This window comes from Elgaria multicarinata, chromosome 6 (genome assembly GCF_023053635.1).
Source record: "Elgaria multicarinata webbii isolate HBS135686 ecotype San Diego chromosome 6, rElgMul1.1.pri, whole genome shotgun sequence".
In the NCBI taxonomy this organism is placed as follows: Eukaryota; Metazoa; Chordata; class Lepidosauria; order Squamata; family Anguidae; genus Elgaria; species Elgaria multicarinata.
Window position 1 is genome coordinate 52,828,941 of NC_086176.1, and position 22,559 is coordinate 52,851,499.

A 22,559-nucleotide genomic window follows, 5' to 3' on the forward strand; every position below is an offset into this window, starting at 1 on the left:
CAGGAACAGCCAATAGCAAGAGAAGATAGGTCTGATATTTTGAAACATTTAGACCAGAGTTCTGTTGAATCCAATCATATTCTTGTAAAGCCCACTAACTGAATTCCAGCTGAATATACTAGTAGATAAGTAGTTTGAATGAAACCAATATTCCTAGATATGAAAGCATGGTATATATATGTGTGTTCAAGCATGTGTACACACTTGCCACTTATTAACACAGAGAAGAAAGAATGCAATATTTTATGTATGAAAACTAAAAAAATTGTATAATTGTTAATTCATGCTTGATTTTAAATTCTATCTCAAAATAGTGTGATTTAAACTAAGTATTTTTCATTCACCAGATAATATCCTATGTGATTTTAACAGTGCTTTTCATTCAGCTTGCATAGGCACCATGACATTTTGTTATTCCAACCTAGATTTCAAATGACAAAACATCTCTAAGACCCTATGTGTAGATTACATGCTCTGTCATACATTCCCAAATCCATACATCATTTTATTTTTGGAATCACTGGAATCTAACACGAATTTCAGCTAAGAGGTCAAATCTTGTGCAAGACAAAAGACAGCATTCCTCATCTCTGCTGAAAGTGACCAACTGTTTAGTATCAACAGAAATTATTACTTCTTACTGAAGGTGCTGTCAAACTATATTAATCTCACTTAACAAGGCAAATTTAGCTAATCAGCATTGCATCATAGTCAGCAGGAAAAGCTGGCCTCTTCCTTTTCCCCATAAAACTGAAAAGTGAATAATGAAAACTAAACAGATGGAAATAAAATTGTTGTTGTTTTTAACTATGAAAATGAATATGATCAATTAGCACAGCATATTTTAGTACAAGCTAATTATGAATAGAATTTATATAGTTCGTTTTTGAGAGACATTAAAAGCTGCAATGCATATTGGATGCTTAAGAATGGGTATAAATATCCAATAGTAACAACTTCTCAAGACCCCCAAACAGTTTAAAAGGGGAGGGGGAGGAGAGAGGCATGCAAGGACTTTTTATTTGCTTTAATTCATTTTTTAAAACCGATATGGTATAAGGATCCTACGATGTACTCTGGTAAATCTAGAAATATGCATTTGTTACCCTATAAACCCTGCTCCTACTTTTCCAAGAGCAAAAGAATCATCCAGACCCCTCCAGTGAAGAGAGAGATTATTATACATCCAAACTGACTAACACATCTCCCCACGCACGCACGCACACACACAAATTCAACACATTCTGACCATTCTAGGACGATTAAAGGATTTCTAACCTACCATTCATTAAAAACATTCAAAAGTGGTTAACTCAACTGTTATAAAATTTAAACAGGAGAAACATTAAATAGCTATAATACAGCCACCAGAGTTAACTAAGTAGCAGAAAACTAGTAGAAAATTTAAATACCCTCAGTCACTCTCTGGAATAAAATAAAGCTGAGAGTGAACCTCCCTGCAGCAAGGAGCTCCACTACTGAGAAATTCCTGTCCCAAGTAACTAATTTCCCACCATACCTCAGACAGTGGGGGAACATGAAGCTGAGATACTAAGGAAGATCTTAATATATGGAAGGTTAATATAGAAGCTTATCCATACAATTCACCCAACCATCCTGGGCATTGCTTTTCTACCTGCTGGAATATACCATGCCCATGGCAAATGAATGATGTGAATTGCTAGGCCCAAGCATGCCATGCCCCAATACTAACTGGAACATTCATCATGGCATGGAGACTCATGGCCTGTGCTCAAGTAATTCAGAGTATCTGTTTCTACAACTGTGGTGGAAACTGGGTACCATTCTGGAAAAAAGCAGGGTGACTGTGTATTGACCGTAAAATAGGCACCATGCAAATAGTTACTGCACACAGCAAACAAAAAACTCATGCATGCAAAGACATTTTGCTGCTGAATTATTAGATATATTTGCTCTAAAAGAATATTTCAGCAAATGGCAAGCACAAGCAACCTTGTTGTGTACATCCACGAGTAATAATCTATTACTAAAAAATAAGTGATGTTCATTCCAACTCCATCTCCTGCTACCAAATAACCAATCATATTCTTCTTTCTCCAAAGGAGGCCCAGTTGTTAAATATCACCCCTCTCTTCTACAACAAGCACAAGGATTACAAAGTATGATGTGGACACCTGCCCACAAAAGGTTGCATTAAAACCATCATATTATTTCCCAGGCGCTTGAACAGCTGCCAGGTGGCAACAGCTTTTAGTCATTCTAACCTGAGGCATATTTGAACCTGTGACCTAGAGGTGAAAGGCTCTGTGTCCCATTACCAAGCTCTACAGCCACACTCAGTACCTTATTGACACATAAAAAGTGTTTTTTATGGTTTTAATACCATAAATGGGAAGCACCCTACATATTTGATCATCAAGGAGAAGCAAAATCCTGAATTACAGAATACATACAAGCTCTAATAATTTTGGTTTTATATTCTCTATTTAATCATTTGGAAACTGCAAATGGCAAGTGATTTAATTGCCAATTCATTCCTCCTTTATATTCTATCACTTTTCATTGTCATAGTTCCAGCTGCCTCACAAATTTTGTCAAACATTTATGTAGTGTTAAAGCCATAAGGAACTCGACAACATGCTTCAAAAAGCCAGAGGTGTCTATGAATAGAGCAAATCAGTATATGTGAGGGGGAATCATCACTCATTCAACATTAAATCTTAACCCTTAAATACAAAACGACTGATAAGAAAAATACATATTGCTAATTAACTTGTTCAGCATATTTTAATAGAAGACTGGAGTATTTCTCTTGAGGTAACTTGTATTGGTTCTTGCTATATGAACCTATGAAGTGCCTAAAGATTAATATAAAACACACAGGTAAATGCATGTTGGTGGATCAAATAACCATCAATATCTGAAAGCTGTTTTCCATTTCTTGCATGAAACTCTTATTTGTCACTCAACCAAAGGTCTCAACGGCCTTCTACCCTCTCTGAATGTTTGTAGATGCAGAAAACTAGCATGTTGGATGGGTTTCTAAAAGTGACTGATAGCATGATCCAAAATATTTGCCTGTAGTGACTTTATATTGGAGGCTAGTGTTTTTAACATTGTGTAGGTACTTCTGTTTGCAGCATCTTTAAGGACCGCCACAACAAATGATAGAAGACTGTAATTCAGGGTATTCTTTTTGCTTGACATTCAGGGAGACATGCAGAGACATGCTTTTCATTTTAACCAGTTGACAGGTCTGCTAGCAGAAACAGGCCATCTGGAACCCTAGAGTTGCAGGTAGACAGCTTCAGCTGTGGGAAAGGATCACACACCATTTCTCTTGCCCACTACTGTGCCCCAGCAAATCATCCCATTCCTGTGCAGCTTTGCTCTCAGACTTTCCAATCATAGGTAGTTCCGTCAGGCAGGGCTCTTATGAAGAAGTTGGAATATGTCAGCGACTTCTACAATACAAGAAATCTTGTATATGACTACCTCCTTTTGAGAGTAAACAGATTACTCCTTTTGAAGCAGTCTTCAAGCACAGAACATGGGAAAGATGGAGTAGCTATCTAAAAGTGCAACTTTGCATGGGGCGGCCTAGATGGTGGCGGGTTGCTGCTGTGATAAGCAAAACCCCGCACTTTTGCTGCGTCAGGGTGGCGGCAGCTAATCCCGATGCAGCAGCGAAAGCACAGGGTTTCGGGCGGATGGACCTGCTCCCTGCCCAGGTAGAGGGCATCCAATCAGGGGTCAGCATCTGCCGGGACTCCGGAGCAAGGATAGACAGCAGATGTGCCATACTTGCTACACAATGGAGAAAAAAGTCAGGATAAGTCCCTGACTGTTTTGCTTCACAGCTTCGTGGGAAAGCCCCGTGATGGCTGCAAGGTGGCTGCTGCATCATATAATTGATGCAGCGCCACCGTACAGCCACCCTGGGGCTTTCCGTGCATATAGACAGCTCCCAGGTCAAGAAATCCATACTGCAACTGTTTCTGCAGTATCACCTCTTTTGCACTACCTAAATTTCAGCACACCACCCTACACCATTCTAAGATCAGGAAAGAAGGGGGAAATTATAAGACAGACATTTCCAGAAAAACCAACAATGACTATTGTGGCACTTTCAAGACAAACACATCTATTCTGGTATAAGCTTTCATGGGTTCTACAACATTTTACAACTGTCCACCTTAGCCACTTCCTATTCCAGGCTATAATTATTAAATGGTGAAAATATCTGCTAGTGTATGTTGTAATTTCTAAATAAATTACTTATTACCAGTTTTTAGTGTTTGATTTTGGTGGGGGCGGGGACATGGAGAAGTGGTTGGGGCTCTGCATGACACATTACAAAAGCTCATGAGAAGTTTTTAAATGCTTAGATCAGGGTTCCCCAACATGGACGCACCATGACTCCTGCGGGGACCTCCAACAGCGCTCATGAAGCTTTCCCCTCCCTGCCCCCTTCAAAAAAAATGTTTTAAGAAAATCCTTGGAAAATGCTAGGGTAGTCTTCTTTCTCTCCCTTACTACCCTTGTTTTTTCTCTCCCCGTCCCTCTTGAGCTCACTTTTGACTTGCCAGGCCCCCATAGCAGCCATTACGCGATTAGCCACATCTTCTGTGGGAGACAGTAGCCACAACAGTTTCTCAAATTCCCAAATGTGCTCACAGGTCCAAAAAGGCTGGGGGAAGTGCTGGCTTAGACACTGCAAAGATGACTTAGGTTAAGACCCATAAAGGAACAAATATGTCCAAGAGATTGGGCACTATTTTTGGTAGAAAGGCAGGATATAAATTACATAATCAATTAATTCCAAATGAGTTAGGCAATGACTGGGAGAAGGAGAAGGTCCCCCACCCCACCTCAACAATCCCTCCTTACTCTTGTAGAGACCCTTTCTTGCCTCTCCCTAGGATCTCCAGCTTACCTGGTAATGCAGAGTCTTCCAAGAGAGACTATCTAGGCATAACATTGGCACTCTGAGGCCTAATCTACACCAAGCAGGATATTGCACTATGAAAGCGGTATATAAAAGGCAGGAGCCACACTATTGCTTTATAGCAGTACTGAAGTGCACTGACAACTGTTGGAGCCCATTGAAACATACCATATACCACTTTCATACCGCTTTCGTAGAGCAATATCTTGTTTGGTGTAGATTAGGCCTGACTCTTCCACCCACCTGCTTCCTGTGGCCTGCCTATATCTTAAGCAACAGCATCCTATGAGCTTTTGCATGGCAGTGACTGAGTAAAGAGGAAGATTTTCTCTCTCTCTCTCTCTCTCTCTCTCTCCAGTAAGCGCTTCTCGCTCTTGTAGAGACCCTTTCCCGCTTCTCCCTAGGAATTGCAGCTTACCTGGCAAAGGTGTCCTCCAAAAAGTTACTATCTAGGCATAATATTTGCACTGCACTCTCTGACTCTTCCACAGTCCTACTTCCTGTGCCTGCCTATATCTTCAGCTACAGCAGCCTACGCCTAGGCTTCTGGCATGTGCCAAAGTGTACACCTAGGTGTGTATACTTAGGACGTGCTTGGGGATTTGGAGCAAATTAAGAACGAACAGAGAATCACAAAGAGCAAATTCGTTTTCCAAAGAGAAGGGTCCTATTTGAGTTGGCCCACTCTGGGAGCGGTAAATGCCTGAAAAGTAAACTGAGACGGATATTATGATACAGTAGTAGTATTTAGGCCACATTGCACTTAATACTGTGCATATTGGGATGTATAATAAAGGCATAAAAGAATGGCTAACTGGAGATGATTCTGGTACATGATTCTGGTACAAACTGGGGAGTCCATTTTCTTTAGTGAAACAACAACTCAGAAATCTTTACAATTTTAACCCAAAAGCTTCATATGTGGTAGAAAGATTCATCTTATTTGCTCCAAACTCTCCCTGTAGTTAATGAGAATTTTTGACCAGCAAGTTGAGGCCAGGTTTTCCTGGTATATAAATATGCTAATTTCAATAGCGTTATATGTGCCACCAATTATACACGAAAACTTCACCTCTAAGGGGGGAAAATCCACTGAAGATTTTTTTCCATTGACTACTGGGAGAAATTAATAACAAAGAAGGATTAATCTGTTCTACCATATATGAAATTTATACACATCCTTCAGGAAAAATAACGGGGGAAATGCTGTTTTGTACCATAGCAATAAGATTCTCCCTAGACCCAACCTCTGAGTGGCCTTTCTGTGAATGTGTAATTATTTTATTGAGTGGTTAAGTGCAGTATTTTAAAGTCTTCAAAGTTGTGCTCACTAGGATACTTACAGCAAATAGCAGAGGCTTTGAAAATACTTTTTAAAAGATGCATAGTACCAGAGTATAATACGAAGGTTATTCCCCCCCCCCCCGTTTTTTTTAAAGGATAGCTATTTCCAAAAAGGCATTTGAAAAACACAGGAAAACTTAACATCCAGGGAAATGAAAAGGAATGAGCATATTATGGAACAAGGTACAGTTTCTTTCAAGTATTCTCTACCAGCTGCTTGCTGTACCATCTGTTGTTGCCTAAGCAGCTTCTTTTTGAATGGCTTTGAAGCAGAACTGCTCTCACTGTTGGACACAATCAGGTCAGGTCAGTAGTCCCCCACCCCCATTCTCACCCCCAACCTGTGGCCTGTCACAGCTCCCTCCATCTTGATCTTTCTTCTTGGGCACCATCTCCCAGGATGGAGCGTGTTTCTGCCAAAGGACCAATCTTTCATACTTTAGTAACTAATCACATAGAAAAGTGTATGTGTGTGTGTATCTTACATTTAATGCAAAATGTATTACAAAAGTTCTTTTCAGAAGCATTGTAAGACAGTCTAATATTAACTATAAACCAACACTTGTTCATGTTATTAACCAATGAGGTACTGATAGTCCTACTATAAAAAGTGATATGGATTTCAAACACTTATTTTACTAAATGAATCCACCTAGGTATAACCACAAAGCATGCAACCCATCTATGGAGTCTGTTAAGGAAAAATATACAAAGCTATATTTCTTAGCTGCAACCTTTAGAATCTCTCTCTCTCTCTCTCTCTCTCTCACACACACACACACACACACACAAGATAAGTACTCACACACACTGTGCCAGAGCATTCAGCTTGTTGCATAACATTAACCCCAGCTCCCTTCTCTCAGCTTCTGTGGAACTGACATCACCTCTTAGCTCTAAGCACTCTTCTCATCATTATACAGCCAAGTCCCCTTTTCATTGGCTTTCCACTTGAGGCCGCATGGGGCAGAACACAATGGAAGTCTTCAGCTTCACACACAGGCTCCCCCAGCCTGCAAGGAACATCACACTGGACTGATTTATTTTCAGCACTGTTCCTTCTCTCTGCATCTGTGCAGGGAAACACACATCACTGGGAGCCACTTTCATGATTTTGTTGCGATCAGGATTAGCTGGATTAGGGGCCGATTCATAAGGACCCCCTGTGGCTGTGAGGAAGTTTCATCACAAGGTCAGTGTGGTGTGAACTATATTCTGTCAACACCACCACTCCTTATAGCCAACTACACAAAAAAGAGGCACAAAAGAAGAAAGTTGCAAATCTGAAATATGTGAATGAAACAGTTGACAGCAAGAAAGAGATTTACAGATTTTCCCATCAATGTATGCAATCAGGACAGGTTTCCTTTAACAATTTTTAAAAACACACACACTCACACACACAGAACCTGCATTAGTCATTTTTAATTTAGAAAGAATTTAGTGGTTTAGGAGGTGGGAGGAACCTGGGGAATAAATATAGCAACCCACACACAAAACCACAGAGGAACTTTTTTGGCACTTCTTCTAAAAACCAGTCATGGAGCTTGAAGATTGTTGCACTATTGAGATTTTATTGCATATAATGCTGTCACCTTCAAGACCATTTAATTCCAACCCCCTTAAGTGCAGTAACTACCACAGACTTCTTTTAAAGAGAGAGAAAGTGATGGCTGGAATGTGAGGGCCAGAGGAGGAAGGTAAACATTAAACTATGTTTAAATCTAGAATTATGAAATTCTCTTCTCTACTCCTCCCCATAAGCCATGACATAACCAAATCAGTAACATATTTGAAAATTGTGTACAGAAAGGTAAAAACCAACAACAATCCTATAGAAAAAAGTGGAGAGATTGTGTGTGTGTGTGTGCTGCGCACGTGTGCATTTTTTTAAAGAGCAACCTCCACTTGCACAAAACCAGGCTGTTCAATCAAAGCCTTATCTGTTATATTTCTGCCTGTCTTTCTCCTCTGTTTAGCACATTCACCAACAAGAGAAAAGGAGCCAAGCAATGGAAGCTTTGACCTGCAGCTGTAACACAATACTTTCGCACAGCCCTGTCGACCCCTGACATAAATTTTACACCGCAGCTGGCATTTACACACTTAGCATTACCATATGTATAGCCTACTCTGTGCTAATTATGCTAATCACCTGTCTAACTCTCTGCTGCGAAAAAATGGTTGTATTTAGCAGTCCACTGCCTACAAATGCAGCTTACTGTGTGGTTGAAATGTACATTCAGACAGCCCTGAACGGCAAGATTTTTCCACATTGCTGGCTTCATTCAGTGCACAGAAAAATTTATTCAAGTCAACTGGTTTCGGTCTGCAACAAAAAAGTTACGAGAAAAAAGTGAGTGTGTTCCTGCCCTAACATTCTAAGTCTGCTTGCAAGCAAAATGATAAATCAATTGGTGTGGGAAACAAAACAGGAGAGAGATTTCTTTTGCAAGGCATGTGAAACTGTAGCCTATTTAAAAAAAAAAAAGAAAGGAAGGAAGAAAAAAAGGAAGAAAGGAAGGTCATCCTAGTTTTCCAAATTTCTGGAAAAAAGCAGTTAATAGATAGTTAAGCCAGATCAGAATTCTCCTAAACTGATACTTTTTACAAGCTTCCAAGTGTGTGTGATTTTTTTTTGTTTTCAAACCTTATGCATGCTTCAAACTGACACCCCAGTATCATTTCCCATGGATTTACTTTCCTGGAGTGCACCAATGTGCAACCATAATGGGCCTTTTGTACTAGTGTAACCTGGGAGTAACTTTACAGAAGGTAATTGATTGAAGCTGGTACAAAACTCAAATGAATTAAAAACAGAATTAAATATGAAAATAAGTGAAATTGGAATAAGATGCAATTCAACAATTGCACAAGGCCAAAACATGGACACTCACACAACAACAATGGTACTCTTCCTTCTCACAACAGAAATAAAGGCTGCTGAATGGCCTTGTACAATGTGAAATTGAAACTTGGGGTGACATTTTTGAAAGTCATAGTAACAGTGACGGAAAGGGGAAAAACAGAGTAAAATGATTTCATTTTAAGGGCTAATTCCCTCCAAAGCTGTCTTATTTGAGATGACTAAACCCTAGTTGGCACTTGGCTTCCTTTCCTTCAGGTATTTAATATAATTAATCACATACAAATATGTTCCAACAAACCCATTCACGTTTCCACTCCCCAAAGGAAGCTCTGATATAACTAGCGATTTCCCATTAGATAACCTGAAACTGATTTGAAAATGATTTCACACTTGCTTGTTTCACCCCAGATGTATATATTAGGCATTTGCTTACTCTTCGCCTCCACTTTTTCATAAGGCAAGATACTATATTACAAGTGTCCAAATGCATGCAATAGCTCTAGACAGGCAGACAGCCAGTGAGCAAGTAGGCAGTGGTATCTACTGCTCCGTCTCACCACCACCATTGTCTGGCCAGAGTGAAAGGCAAATTAACAAGCAGGTTACAGTGATGAAGAGGAGTAAGACCAGGGGACTCTTGCCAGTTGGCCCCTGCTAGGGTATGGGCCCTCGGCAGGTCCTGACCATGCCTACCCTTGGCACCAGCCTTGATCAGAGTTCTGACTGGAGTAAGGGATATGGAGCATACTACTCCAGTCCTGTATCATCTTCTGTATTTACCAGTTTAGACCCAATTCAAAATGATTTTACCTTTAAAACCCTAGATCGCCCTTCTCCAATCTGGTGCCCTTCGCACTATGTTGGAATATAATTCTCATCATCAACATGCAGCAAAGCCAATGGCCATGCTGGCTTGGAACAATGGGAGTTGCAGTCCAACAAAGATCTGGAGGGCAAGAGGTTGTGGAGGACTGCCCTAAATGGTCTGGGACTGGGATAGCTTCTGGACTACATTCTCTCATATAGGCCCACTCAAAGACTCAGGTCAACAACAGAGGCACTTCTCAGTGGCCCTCCACCATCTGAGGTGCAGTGGGCAGGTTTGGGGGACTGGACTGTCCTTGTCATGGCACCACAGCTGTGCCTCCATCTCCACTTGCCTTTTGCCATGTAGTTAAGACGTGACTCTTTCGTAAAGCATTTTTATTTATTTATTATTACATTTATATCCTGCCCTTTTTCCTCTTGCAGGGAACCCAACGTGGTTTACATGATCCACCTCATCTCCATTTTTGTCCTCACAGCAACCATGTGAGGTAGGTTAGACTGAGAGTCAGTGACAGTCCTAAAGTGGGGACTAGAAACCACATCCCTCAAGTCCCAGCCTAACCCTCTAACCATTGCATGGTTTATAAAGATCGTGATGTGTTGCAGGTTCTTATTAGTTGTAGCTGTTTATTGTTGTCAAGGGTTCACAAACGTTGGCTTGGCTGACTACCTAGCTATTATTTGTGGTCATCACCAATCTCTTCCCCTGTGCGCTCTAGAATGCACTAAGAGCTTGGGGAAGAGAGACAGGGCTATCTTCCCTTTGCGCAGAGTATAGAGAAGCAAAGGAACTCAGTGTAAGAAACTACAGGAGTCTCTCCTGCTCTTCAAAAGGGGCTCCTGCCATTTCTTCTCCTTGAAAACTGCAGTGGAAATGGAAACTCCAACGTGGGGATCTGGTGTGGTATTGCTTGCCTGGAGGCACTCGCCGTTGGCAAATGGATTTGTGGATGTCTGATTATGGTTTTAAATCAGGGGTGTTTAACCTCTTTGTGCCTGAGGACTGAATTTAGTTTCACAGTGGTGGGTGGAGTTGAAGGCAAAGAGGCAGGGGCTAAAACACCAGCATATTTTAGTTTAAAGCTCTTACTGCCAGTCATTAAGCCTTAGGAGAGGCATTTCAACCTTTTTGGAATGGGAGAACAACTGCACAAAAGCTGGGAAACAACAACAATGAGTGGGAGGGGTCATGGCCATCTGGGGAATTTGGCTATCCCAGAGGGCTGGATTTGTCCCCTGGGCCTGAGGCTCTTCACCCCTGTTTTAAGCTGTTATCCAGCTTGGAGGCAGGACATCTTTCTTAGACACAAAGTAGGATATAAAACCATTTAATCAATGGATTACTTAATATGGCCCCAGATACAGATTATGCAATAATGCATCCAAGGTTTCTCACGAATGTGCATGAGGCTGTGAGAAATCCTATGACTGCCCTTACATTGCCTTATTTCCTTCTGAAATTACCAGAATTCTTAATTGTCAATGAAGCAAAACAGTTCATTTGTTTAGATGTTTTTAAATTTTTATATCGGTTTAATGTAATTTTAAAAGGATATGTTAAAAAATCGTGGACTTCTTTGCAATACAGAAAAAATGCATTTAACTATGGACGAATTTGCTACTGCAAGATGTGGTGATGGCCACCAATTAGATAGCTTTAAAGGGAGGTTGGACAAATTCATGGAGGATAAGGCTATCAATAGCAACTAGTCATGGTGGCTAGATGGAACCTCCTGAACACCAATCACTGAGGCACAGCAGAAGAGGACTTCTGCTTCCCAGAAGCATCTAGTTGGCCACTGCAGGAAAAACAAGGCTGGACTAGAGACGCCTTAGGTCTGATCCAGAAGGACTCTTCTTTGTGTTTAACTCATGTAAGCAAAAGGCAGTCTTCTGATTTTGTGGGTAAGCTCAATATGGGCCCAGGAATAAATACTCATCACTACCACATAAAATCCCTTCAAAAGAATAGTGTTGTTTATGCTTACATATTATCTGTAATTGGACTGCTGCATTATGATTACACATATGTCTGCACTGTAATTACAATTTTAAATAGTCGATTTATTTATGTTTAGTTTTTAATCTTACTAAAAAAAATCCTAAAAATATCATTGTTTGAATTAACTGAGCACAATCAATGCCACGTTTTGCTTTCCAGCATCTCAGTTTCAGTTGATACTCCTTGCCAGTCCAAAGTATTAATTTATCTGGGCTTTTGCAGCTACAGAAACCTAGCTGTGCAGCCAAGAACTCAAACAACACTACAACTACTGTGCTCTTTTCAGAGTAGAGAGATTTCCCCCCCCCTTCTCTTAAAAAAAAAAAGGGAGATGGACCACCCTGCTCTCATGGCACAGAGCACTGTTTACATTGCAAGACTTGACTGTGTAATACATCTGGCATTTTTGGGCAGGATTCCTGAGCTAGAGGCCAGAAGCCCTTAAGCAATGATTTAAGGGGAGGGGGGAAACCCTACAAGTTGACTTAATATTGCTTGTTCCTGATGTGCTGCACTTCACTTTTGATTATTGACTGAACTAGCACAAATATGCTGCTTCAGTAAACAAAAATGGGAATGGAGAATCTGTTTCTTTCTGATTTTTTTTTTATTGTCCATTGAATGAAGAAGAATTTACAAGTATTTGGGTACGTGCCACTGAATATGCATCTTAAAAACATCCGCTTCTACTTGTGGATACCTGCTTGTATGGTGTATGGAAGTCTCATAAATAAATAATAATAATAATAATAATAATAAAAAAAAACTTGTATTTTTAAAGATGGAATAATGCCTTCTGTTCAATAAAACTGTAGCCATCATGGCCAGTTCCCTTCATCCGTCCCAACTGGTACATTTGTTTAAAGACTGAAATATTATTAACAATATTATTTGAAATTACCAAACAAAAACAAGAACTTAAATAACACCAGTATAGTTCTTCTGTTAACTCAACAGGTTCCTCGTGAATCTGCTAATCATCCTGCACCCTCCACCTCCCAATTTTTCCTAAATTTAGATCTCATTCTTCCTATCGGAATGCTTGGAGTAACTGATATGGAGGGAACAAGTCTGCTAAAAAAAGAAGCACATGACATAGTAGAGGGTTTTTTAAAAACGCACGCACGCACACATCCCATTTCAGTGAGAGATATTTAAGCGTCATCTTAAGTCACCCACTGGAATCTATGGCTGTAGCTAGACCTAAGGTTTATCCCAGGATCATCCAGGGTTCATCTCTGCCTGAGTGCTGGATGCCCTGTGTGGCACTTAGATTAACAGGTTTGACCCCAGGACAATCCTGGGATAAACCTTAGGTCTAGCTACGGCCTATGACTCTTTAAAATACTCAGCTTTGTCTGGATCATGCCCATAAAGTATGCAACCCATTGCCCTACAGATGTTTTGGACTATGATGCCCATAATCTCTGACAACTGGTCATGTTGTCTGGGGTTGATGGGAGTTGTAACATCTGGAGGATGCAAGGTTGCCTACTCCTGCCATAGCATAAACAGGGGCTATTCTACTCTTGGCATACAAAGTAATATGCAAATCTAGTAACGAAGAGACAACTTGCTTAGATACTCTTTGCCAATTAGATAACTTGTATGATGCACACAAAGCAGAAACAGTAATATGTTGCTTAATGTACAAGGAAATAATCAAAAGAAGCCAAATGTAAATCAGAACATGATTTTATTATTGAACCCTCCATTATATACATCTCCTAAATATCTGGATTCAGTCAAATATTTGAATTCACTATATATCACCTGGTAGTTCCTACCAACATAACCCAGCAAACCGTTCTATCTGATATTGGATTTTTATTATCAAGAGTTTATAACTCAAAAGACTAATACAATGCAACATCATATTATCTCAGTCTATTGCAAACTTGTGAAACAAAAGGCTGCCAGCATTTTGGAGCAATATGGAATCCAAGGATGAGTGAGTCTCTACAGCAACATAATCTCAACTGGTTGGCCATGAGTTTAAAAATGCAACTCATATCAGTAGGGTAACATATCCAAGATTATGAGTCCCCAATCTACCCATAGATGCAAAAAAGAAAGCTGATGTGGCCAAGTTGGCATCCTAGTGGACATGGTTTTAGCAGGTCACAGAAAGGTCAGCTTTGAAGGAGAAATCCATATGAAATATAAACATGGCATTGTGAAAAACCAGACAAATCTCCCATAGCTTCATCCAGCCAGCACTAATCTAGGCATCAGCTTTGGAGCATAATCTAAACAAAAGGATCAGTCAGTTCAGACATCTGGAAGTTGTCATATTTTGGAGTCTCCTAACAGTTGAACATATAACCAAAGGATCCAGTTGCACTTTCAAACCTGCTGGTCAAAGACTCTAGTAGGAACAAACAGAGAAGTATCCTAATCCCCAGCTCCACCAAACACAGTGTTTAGTAATAGAAGGTGTCACGCGGGGGAGAGGGGATGCATTAAGATGAGATTGGTAGGGTTGGACAAGGTGTTTTCACAAAGTCTCCAAGGGAGAATCCATGAGAGAGGAGACTGCTGCATATAGAGAGGAGGGGCAGGAGGAAGAGATGGCAACCAAGCAGATATTATGCTGCTGTTAAGCATCAGAAACAAAAAAATAACCAGCTGGTATACCCTTTAAAAGAGTTAGATCTCACAACGGCCTGGCTCAGAAGTTATGGACTTGATCTCCTAATTATGGTTTCAAGGTTTGTGAATATAATGCAGGCTTGTGTGGTCCCTCCCCTTTCACACATGATTTCCTTGTCCACTTTCCTAGTTTTCTCTAACCCTAATTTGCTCTGTCATCCCAAGCAGCTAACAATGGCTAGTCCTTGCCTCCAAAGCATGGATTTTAAAAAACACTTCAAATCTGGTTTGCAAACCATGCTTGGAACATAAGGCATTGACCTTTATTTCCCAATTTGGGCATTGCAGCAAACTGTGGCTAGAGAAAACCATGAAATGGAGGAGTGACACACATGGCCTCCATGGTTTAGAGGTTTGGGTTCATGATATTTGAACTGGGCCAATGACTTCTCTGTAACCACAGATATCTCAATAAGCAGAAACCACTTTTTCTGTCCTGATTAAATTGTGTACATTTTTGCATACAAGTATCTAATCTGTAGAAAACAGTACAATAAAAAGTGCCCTCTCAATCGCCTTCTGCAAATATTCTGTGAAACACAAGTACCACATACAGGAGCACAGAAAGCAGAGGTGAAAGAATGTATTGAAGGCAATGCTACTTTCCTCTGTCTCAAAAACAATTACATTCCTGAAAGCAAAAAAGGAAGCCAATGCATAGATCTACATTACCCAGTCTGTTCCAGAAACTGACTACAGAATACTAGACATAGAAAATAAACTAACGTTCACTTTTTCAGTTTAAATGATAGCCACCATATCATCTTGCAGTTTAACTCCCATTGTTAAGTAATTTCCTGTAACAGATGCTTAAAGTGGTGGAAGTAAATGATCCATTTTAAAAATCTCCACCTGTAAACTGTAGATCATTTACCAGTGGCTGGTGCAGCTGTCTCCTAACATATGAACATAGGAAGCTGCCTTACATAGAGTCAGACCATTAACACATCTAGCTCAGTACTATGCTGATTAGAAGCAACTCCCCAAGACATTGGGCAGAGGTCTTTCTGAGCCCTGATACCATTGATCCTCTACTTGCAGATGCCAAGGATTGAACCTGGAATCCTCTACATGCAAAGTATGTGCTCTTTCAATGAGCTATGCTCCCTTTCATTTCTTCCCCACCCTCTGGTGTTAACCACAGTTGGCTGATATGCCTGCACCAATATTAACTACAGCTTACACTGGCAAGGGTCTACTTTTCACCAGGATTTTTAATCAACTTCAAGTCTTGGTTAATATGTTAATCATAGTTAATATAAGCCCTGTTCATGTGATACTCACATGGAGGACATTTCCATGGTGAAGCAGGAGTGGGGCAACGCTTCCTCCCCCATGTTGTGTCTCTTTCCTCCAACATCTGCATATAGAGCACAGTTATCTGGAAAGGAACCCCAACATGTGGCTGACACGTTGGGGTTCCTTTGCAGACTACTGCGCTCAACATGGATGTTGGAGGAAGTATATGTGACTTCAGAACGAAGCTAAAGGCACAGCCCTGCTCCTGATTCAACAAAGAAATGCACTATGCACAAGTAACACATGAATAGGACTATAGGTACAGACATAAGAACAAAAACCTACAGCTAAAAAGGGGAGGAAGCAGGGAACTCATGTGTGAAGAGGAAAGAGATTTTTTAAAATTGTTTTAAAGCTTTATGTTAGCAGCCACTTAAAGTGGTTACCGAAGGACTGTCTCCTATACCTGCCAGATCCTAAGATCATCTTTACAGTGCCTTCTCCAGGTACTCACACTAAATGAGGTGAGGCAGGTGGCTACTAAGGAAGTGGCATCGTGCCAGTAGTGGCATCGTGGTTGGGGAATGCCCACCCCAGAGAAACTTCCCTGGTGCCTACATTGTGGTCTTTTGAGCATCAGGTGAAGATCTTTTTTTCCCCCCAGGCTTTTTAGTCCTTCAGTTTTAAAAATTGCATTAGTGTGTTTTAAGGTCTTTGCACTGCTGCTGCCTTATATCTTTGCCTTTATTCTATTTTAAATGTATGGTTTTTATAATACCTTTTGCTTATCATTGTATTTTATGATTTAATGTTTTGTTTTATGAACAGCACAGATAGCTTTGGCTAATGGGGGGTATAAAATGTAACAAATAACAAGTGTTGAAATATAAATCCTCTTAATTAATGACTCAGGAAAGAGAGCATGCAGCCCTGAGGCCAGCTCCCATTCCTTTAAATGTAGTTGTGTCCATGCTGTTTCTAAATGCTAATTTACCTCAATGTGTGTGTGTAAACAAAGTCCCCTGCTCCAATCCTAAACAATCCCAGCTTTTTGAATGTCAGTGCTAAAATTATTCTCAGCAATTGATGGCATATGAAGAACAACAGGCCAACCATTTCAGCCACATACTGACCTGGGTCACACATAATGACAACCTAGAATATGGGTTGAGTATGCTTTGTTGAATCCTGGGTCATTGTTATGCGGAAACCCAGAACTCTGGGTTAACCATGGGTTGTTAATGACAAACAACACAGAAAGAGAACCCATGACTTGTTCTTGGGTTGTGAACTCTGGATTGTTTTAATTCTGGGTGGTTGTTGTTGTTATTGTTACATGCTAACCCAGAACCATGGAGTGTTCATGGTTTTATTTTGCCAGGTTACAGATGTGGTGGGCAAGAATAGTAAAAACAAAACAAAAACCTTACTGCTCTGTGAATCAGTACTACAGCACTGTAAAGATATTTGCATACAGGGAGGGGGTGGATGAAAGAGGAGGGCATAAAACAACTCAGGAATTAAAAAACCAACCTGCAATTTGTACAGTTGTCTGTTAAATAAATTATGGGTAAACTCTGGGTAAGGGAACAACCCAAACTCTGGGTTGTCGTTATATCTGAATCAGGTCACTGTCTCTCAGCCTAATCTACTTCACAGTTTGTCAGGTGGATAAATGGGTGGGGGACCATGTATACCATTTTAAGCTCCTTGGAGGAAAAGGGGGGATATATATGCATTAAATAAGTTTAGAAGTCCATTTTAAGCAGCATTTAATGTTAAGTTTGTTTTTAATGGACCCCAGAATTGTTGTTTTAAATGGATACTGTTGTTGTTTTTATACTGTTTTTATGTTTTTTAAAAAAAATTGTGTACTTTTAATGTTTACTATTTTTAATTGTTGTAAACTGCCCAGAGAGCTTCGGCTGGGGGGCAGTATATAAATGTAATAAAATAAATAAATAAATAAACCTGTGGTTGCCAGGACTTTGCCCTTTCCCCATGTGGATGAGGATTTGTTCCTCTGAAATGCATTGAAATTTTAAGGACAATCCTTTGCTGCCCTGTCCATCTTCAAGCTTCAGGAAGAGGACAAGGGTGGGGGACTTGTGCATAATGAGGGGGAGGGGAAGCTCACATCCCTCTTTGGCTCTACAGTTACTAGTCATGACTAGCACTTAGGAAGTGCACAGCCAAACTGACACCAGCTCAGACCCAGCAAACATAGACATAAAACAAATCCCAGGCTTCCTCTGATAATTCCCCTCTCCACTATAACTCCATGCCTAGGATGTTGCCTAGGGCTCATCATGATTGCCAGAGGCTATCCGAGCACTCACTGTAGTAAATGACATTGCAGACCCCTGTTTATTTGGATGCTTAAGGCTTGGAGGCATCTGATGCAGTACTGAATCTGGGCGTTACTTGAGAGTAAGGCCATAGCTAGACCTAAGTTTTATCCCTGGATCATCCAGGAGTCAAACCTGTTCATCTAGGTGACACACAGGGGATCCAGTGCTCAGGCAGGGGCGAACACTGGATGATCCCAGGTTAAACCTTAGGTCTAGCTGTGTCCGAAGACAACCTGGGAACCTCAAGTATGCAGTCTAAACTTCAGTGTATTTATGTATTTCTTTCCAGTCTTATCAGTTTATAACAGTCAGTATTTGCTACTCTGAAATATAAACAGGAAATAGTGTCTGCATATATTCAACTTTTGGATAATACTCAACGCCATTTGGTACTGGGCAGGCATGACAAACATTAATGGGTTGGAAGACCAAATTCCACCATCAATTGGGGTTGCAGTTAAGGATTCTGTTTGCAAGGAAAGTGGGAGGACCAGTGGCCAACTACCATCCAACTCCAGTTGCTACCCTTTCATATCTTGTCCCATATCCCTTCAACAGCACCCTCCCCTTTCTCAGCCTGAGCTCCCAACTCCCCTTCTCATATGTCACTGCTTGCCCACTGAAATCCTCTTGCAAGCCAAAACAGCTTTCTTTATCCCAGCTCAGACAGCCTAAACATCTCTGTCATCCGTCTTTTACATTAGTCACTGACTGCTACCATCCGCCCTATACTGAAAATGTAGGTAAATGGCAAATTTTATGCTCCACTCTGCTGCAGTGTGCTGAACCCCACTTTTCTATACTTTTCTGATACTATTGTATGTCTACATTGCTAATTTAAATGGGAATGGTGGGAGAGATCAATAACAGGTACGTGTCTAGCCCTGGATGTGTGCACAAACAAACCTTGAGCTTCTCAGATTGCTCCAGATTCCACCACAAAGCTTGTTCCATCTCATGTCCATATCAGATCGCGCTTTTTTCTTTTCATATGAAAATTTGTGTGTATTTTCATGTCTAGTTTCCAAAATGTATGCATCAGTTGTGTGCATCTTTGAAATGTATGCACTCTTCTCCAATTGATTAAAGCATGTTTATGTGCATGTTTATGCATATTTTTCAAAAACTGTGCATTTTTCAAACATATGCATTTTTTTGGGTCTGCAAATCACGTTGCAAATGTGGAAGTGTATGGACATCAACCACAGATTGTGTTCAAGCTGTGTTCAGTTTTGGAGGTGCAAACTGGGTAACGTCTGATCAAGATCTCCCTAGCCTGGCCACTGCCGAATCAGCCCCTTTATCCCACAATGGGAATCAGCTTCCTAATCATGAAAATAGTTCAATAACTTGCACGAAGTATGGTAAAGGTGCCACTGGCTACATTAAGAACACCAAAGGGACAGATGCTCAACATTCCCCAGATAGGATTTGAAGTTTTTACTTCCATATCAACTGTGAACAGTTATAAAGGTTGCTTTCTGGTAACTCAATTTCTGTAATTTATTCCTGGCTTTCTTTCCCCCACCCCCTCCATGTCTTTCTATCAAATCTGATACCTTATTGTAGAACCCAAACCATTAAATTAACTGAAATATTTGTTTAAAAAATTCCATTACAACTGTTCTCCACTCTCTTAGAGCCAAGTCCCTCATCATTCCTGTACTGTGTAAAAGTACGAAGGAAACTGAATCGATAAACTACAACTAGGTATATTCAAAACAATGAACTGCCCTCCACCAAAATTGGCTCCAGAGCCATTTACACACTTAAAATGTCACAATAAAATACATAACAAAACTGCCAGGTGAACCAGAACCACTGATAGATGACAGTCCTTTCTGGAGTCAAGAGCAACATTTCCCAAGACAATCAATGGAAGTATCAGCCATGGTTGTTCAGATGTCTTTCTGATGTGCATCTTGGTGTGCATCCTGCATGCTAATGTGACCTGGAAGGACAGTAGAGAGCATTGTAAAGGCCTGGTGTGTAATTAAGCCCACTCAGCCAACTTCTGGCAGGATGCCATCAATCCTTATAGCTGACCTAAGCTCACAAGGTCCATCCTTTGTTTTCTCCATGCTTCCAAGACTAGGTGGCAGATCTTGATCTCCTGGACTTCCATTGGGAATCTTGTCCCAATATGTCCAGGAACTTTCCCCAGTGCTCCAGATGCTGTGATGGCTCTAATAAGCTCTTCTGCATGCTGTCTGCAAACCTGTGTTTCCCAAGACATATTGACTGAAAACCTATGTTCCCTGAGAGAGACACTGAAATACCTTAATGCCTTGTCTCAGGCTAGATCGTTGTCCAGGTTTCCATTTGTCTCAGATAAGCCACTACTGGCATCAGGATCTTGGGTGCCAAGGTGAGGAAGGACATTGCTCTGTGCTGGAAATGCCTCCTTTGATATGTGAACTGTAGGCACTTCTGATGTTTGGATCTGATTGGGACATGAAGGTATGACTCAAAGAGGTCTAAGGATGTTAAGAAGTCCTCCTTATACCAGTTTGCTATGGATTTTGAAGTTCTCTTTTCTAGAGAAGGAACTTGTTTAGCCACTTCAAGTTCAAAATAATACTCATGTTTCCATTCTTCTACACCCCCAAGGAAAAAATGAATAAATCCCTGATCTCCTTTGGTCCTGTAGAACAGGCTCTATAGCCTGAATGTCCAGTAGATGCTGAAACATTCAGTGTTTGGTGGAGTTCTTGGACTTTGGAGCGGCCATGAACTTGTTCCAAGAGCAATGTTCAAGCTTGAGTGCATTGCCTCAGGTAACTGATTGCTAAGCCCAGGCAACTGAGGCAGTCTTCTGCCATATAAGGGTAAAAGGAAGAAGTCAGAACCTTATAGGCCCTTTGGGGCTTGCCTGACTAGCATCAGGAGGACTATCATTTCTTGGAGACTTTAATGAAGGAAGCAGAGGTAGATGCTGGTTGGTTTGACTTCCTGTGAGTATTCTGGATTGTGGCTATTTGGACCTGGATCCCATATATCCATTTGAATTGATGTTGGCTTGCAGGAGCTAAGGTAATGTTGTACCACTTCCAGCGATGCTCTAAGCAGTTTGGCAGTGGCACCTGCAAAAGAGGTGCTGGCTAACCATCTAGGATCCTGGATTGACATCCCAATTCCAGCAAGCTGCCACATTGGCTTCTATTGGTCTTGACTACAACTGGATAGCATCAGCCAGTAGGGCTGCTGACAGAGAGAACTTGTAAAGCCAGTCCCTGAGTTGTTTGGCTGATGGGTCCAACGCTGCCAATTATCCATCCAAAGATAAATGGCTCCAGCAAATACAGAGTTGCAACTGATTTTCTGATGACCTCTAGTTGCCCCTACTTACTTTTACAGCTTTGCCCCACCTTTCAAATCCATGGTGTCCACAGACACACCTTAAGCTGGTCCATGATACTGTGAGGTAGCAAATATATTTCATTAGCCAAGAAATTGCCTGTCTTGATCCTGGCTAGCTTAGCCCATTCTGCCTTCAGATCTTTTTGACCATTCAGGGAAAGGGGTGGACTTCTTTGAAGCTCTGTGGGGAAACACTGCTTTGGCTCCTTTCAGACAAGGGTGGTTCCTAGGCTCAACTTCCAGCTTGTCTTCCATGAGTTGTAAAGTGCAGCAGCAGACCTTTGCCAAAAGGACTGCATACAAGTCTACCAGGAATAGTCTGTTCAGAGACTGTGCCCTCCTCCTTGTTGGCTAAATCGCTGGAAGCTTCTGAGAAAGCTGGGCAAAAATGCTATTTAAACAAATAGTCAATTTTTTCTGTCCCATTCCATAAAAAGGAAACTTGCTCCAATGTCCAGTGAGCCCAACTGGTAACACAACTGGTGAATCTTGACAGGGTTGGGGAACCTATTTTCTGTCAATGGCAACATTAGCTCAAGTGTAATCTGTTGGGAAGTCCATGCCGACAGTAGATGAGACCAGAGCCAAAGGTGAGCAGTGCCACTTTCCCTTCTCTTTTTTCTGCCATGGCCACCCCTTTCTCTCTCTCTTCCCCCCCCCCCCATTCTCTATGCCCATTAGGTTCCCAAACAATTAGATAATCACATATAATATTGCAACAGCAGGGGGTGAATCCATATAATTAAATAAAAGGCAGCAGCAATAAAACACTAAATATATTGACATAAGGCTTTTCTACATGGGGCTTTTAACCGACACCTTTAGCAAGGCTTCTGCTTCCAGATTGGCTACTTTACGTGTGTCGTCCCCCCCCCCTGGGTTTTTTCTCTGCCTTTCTATATGTTCCATTAGACAACCACTAGGTGGTAGTATGGAATAGCAGAATTACACAACTACATGAGGGTTCTATACCACCATTCAGAA

General features: G+C 41.0%; 1 protein-coding gene across 3 annotated transcripts in view; it reads right to left on the bottom strand.

Moving 5' to 3' along the window:
* The window catches only part of PTCH1 (patched 1), a 103,584-nt gene that overhangs the window by 71,448 nt on the left and 9,577 nt on the right, over positions 1-22,559 (bottom strand). Inside the window, exon 1 of one of the 3 annotated variants that reach the window (XM_063129422.1) lies at positions 7,080-7,455. The exons of the other annotated variants lie outside the window; for them this stretch is intronic. Coding sequence (XP_062985492.1) covers positions 7,080-7,098 — 19 coding nt within the window. The 5' untranslated portion in view covers positions 7,099-7,455. Of the gene's footprint in view, positions 1-7,079; positions 7,456-22,559 lie in introns of those variants that run through there. 3 annotated transcript variants of the gene reach the window in all.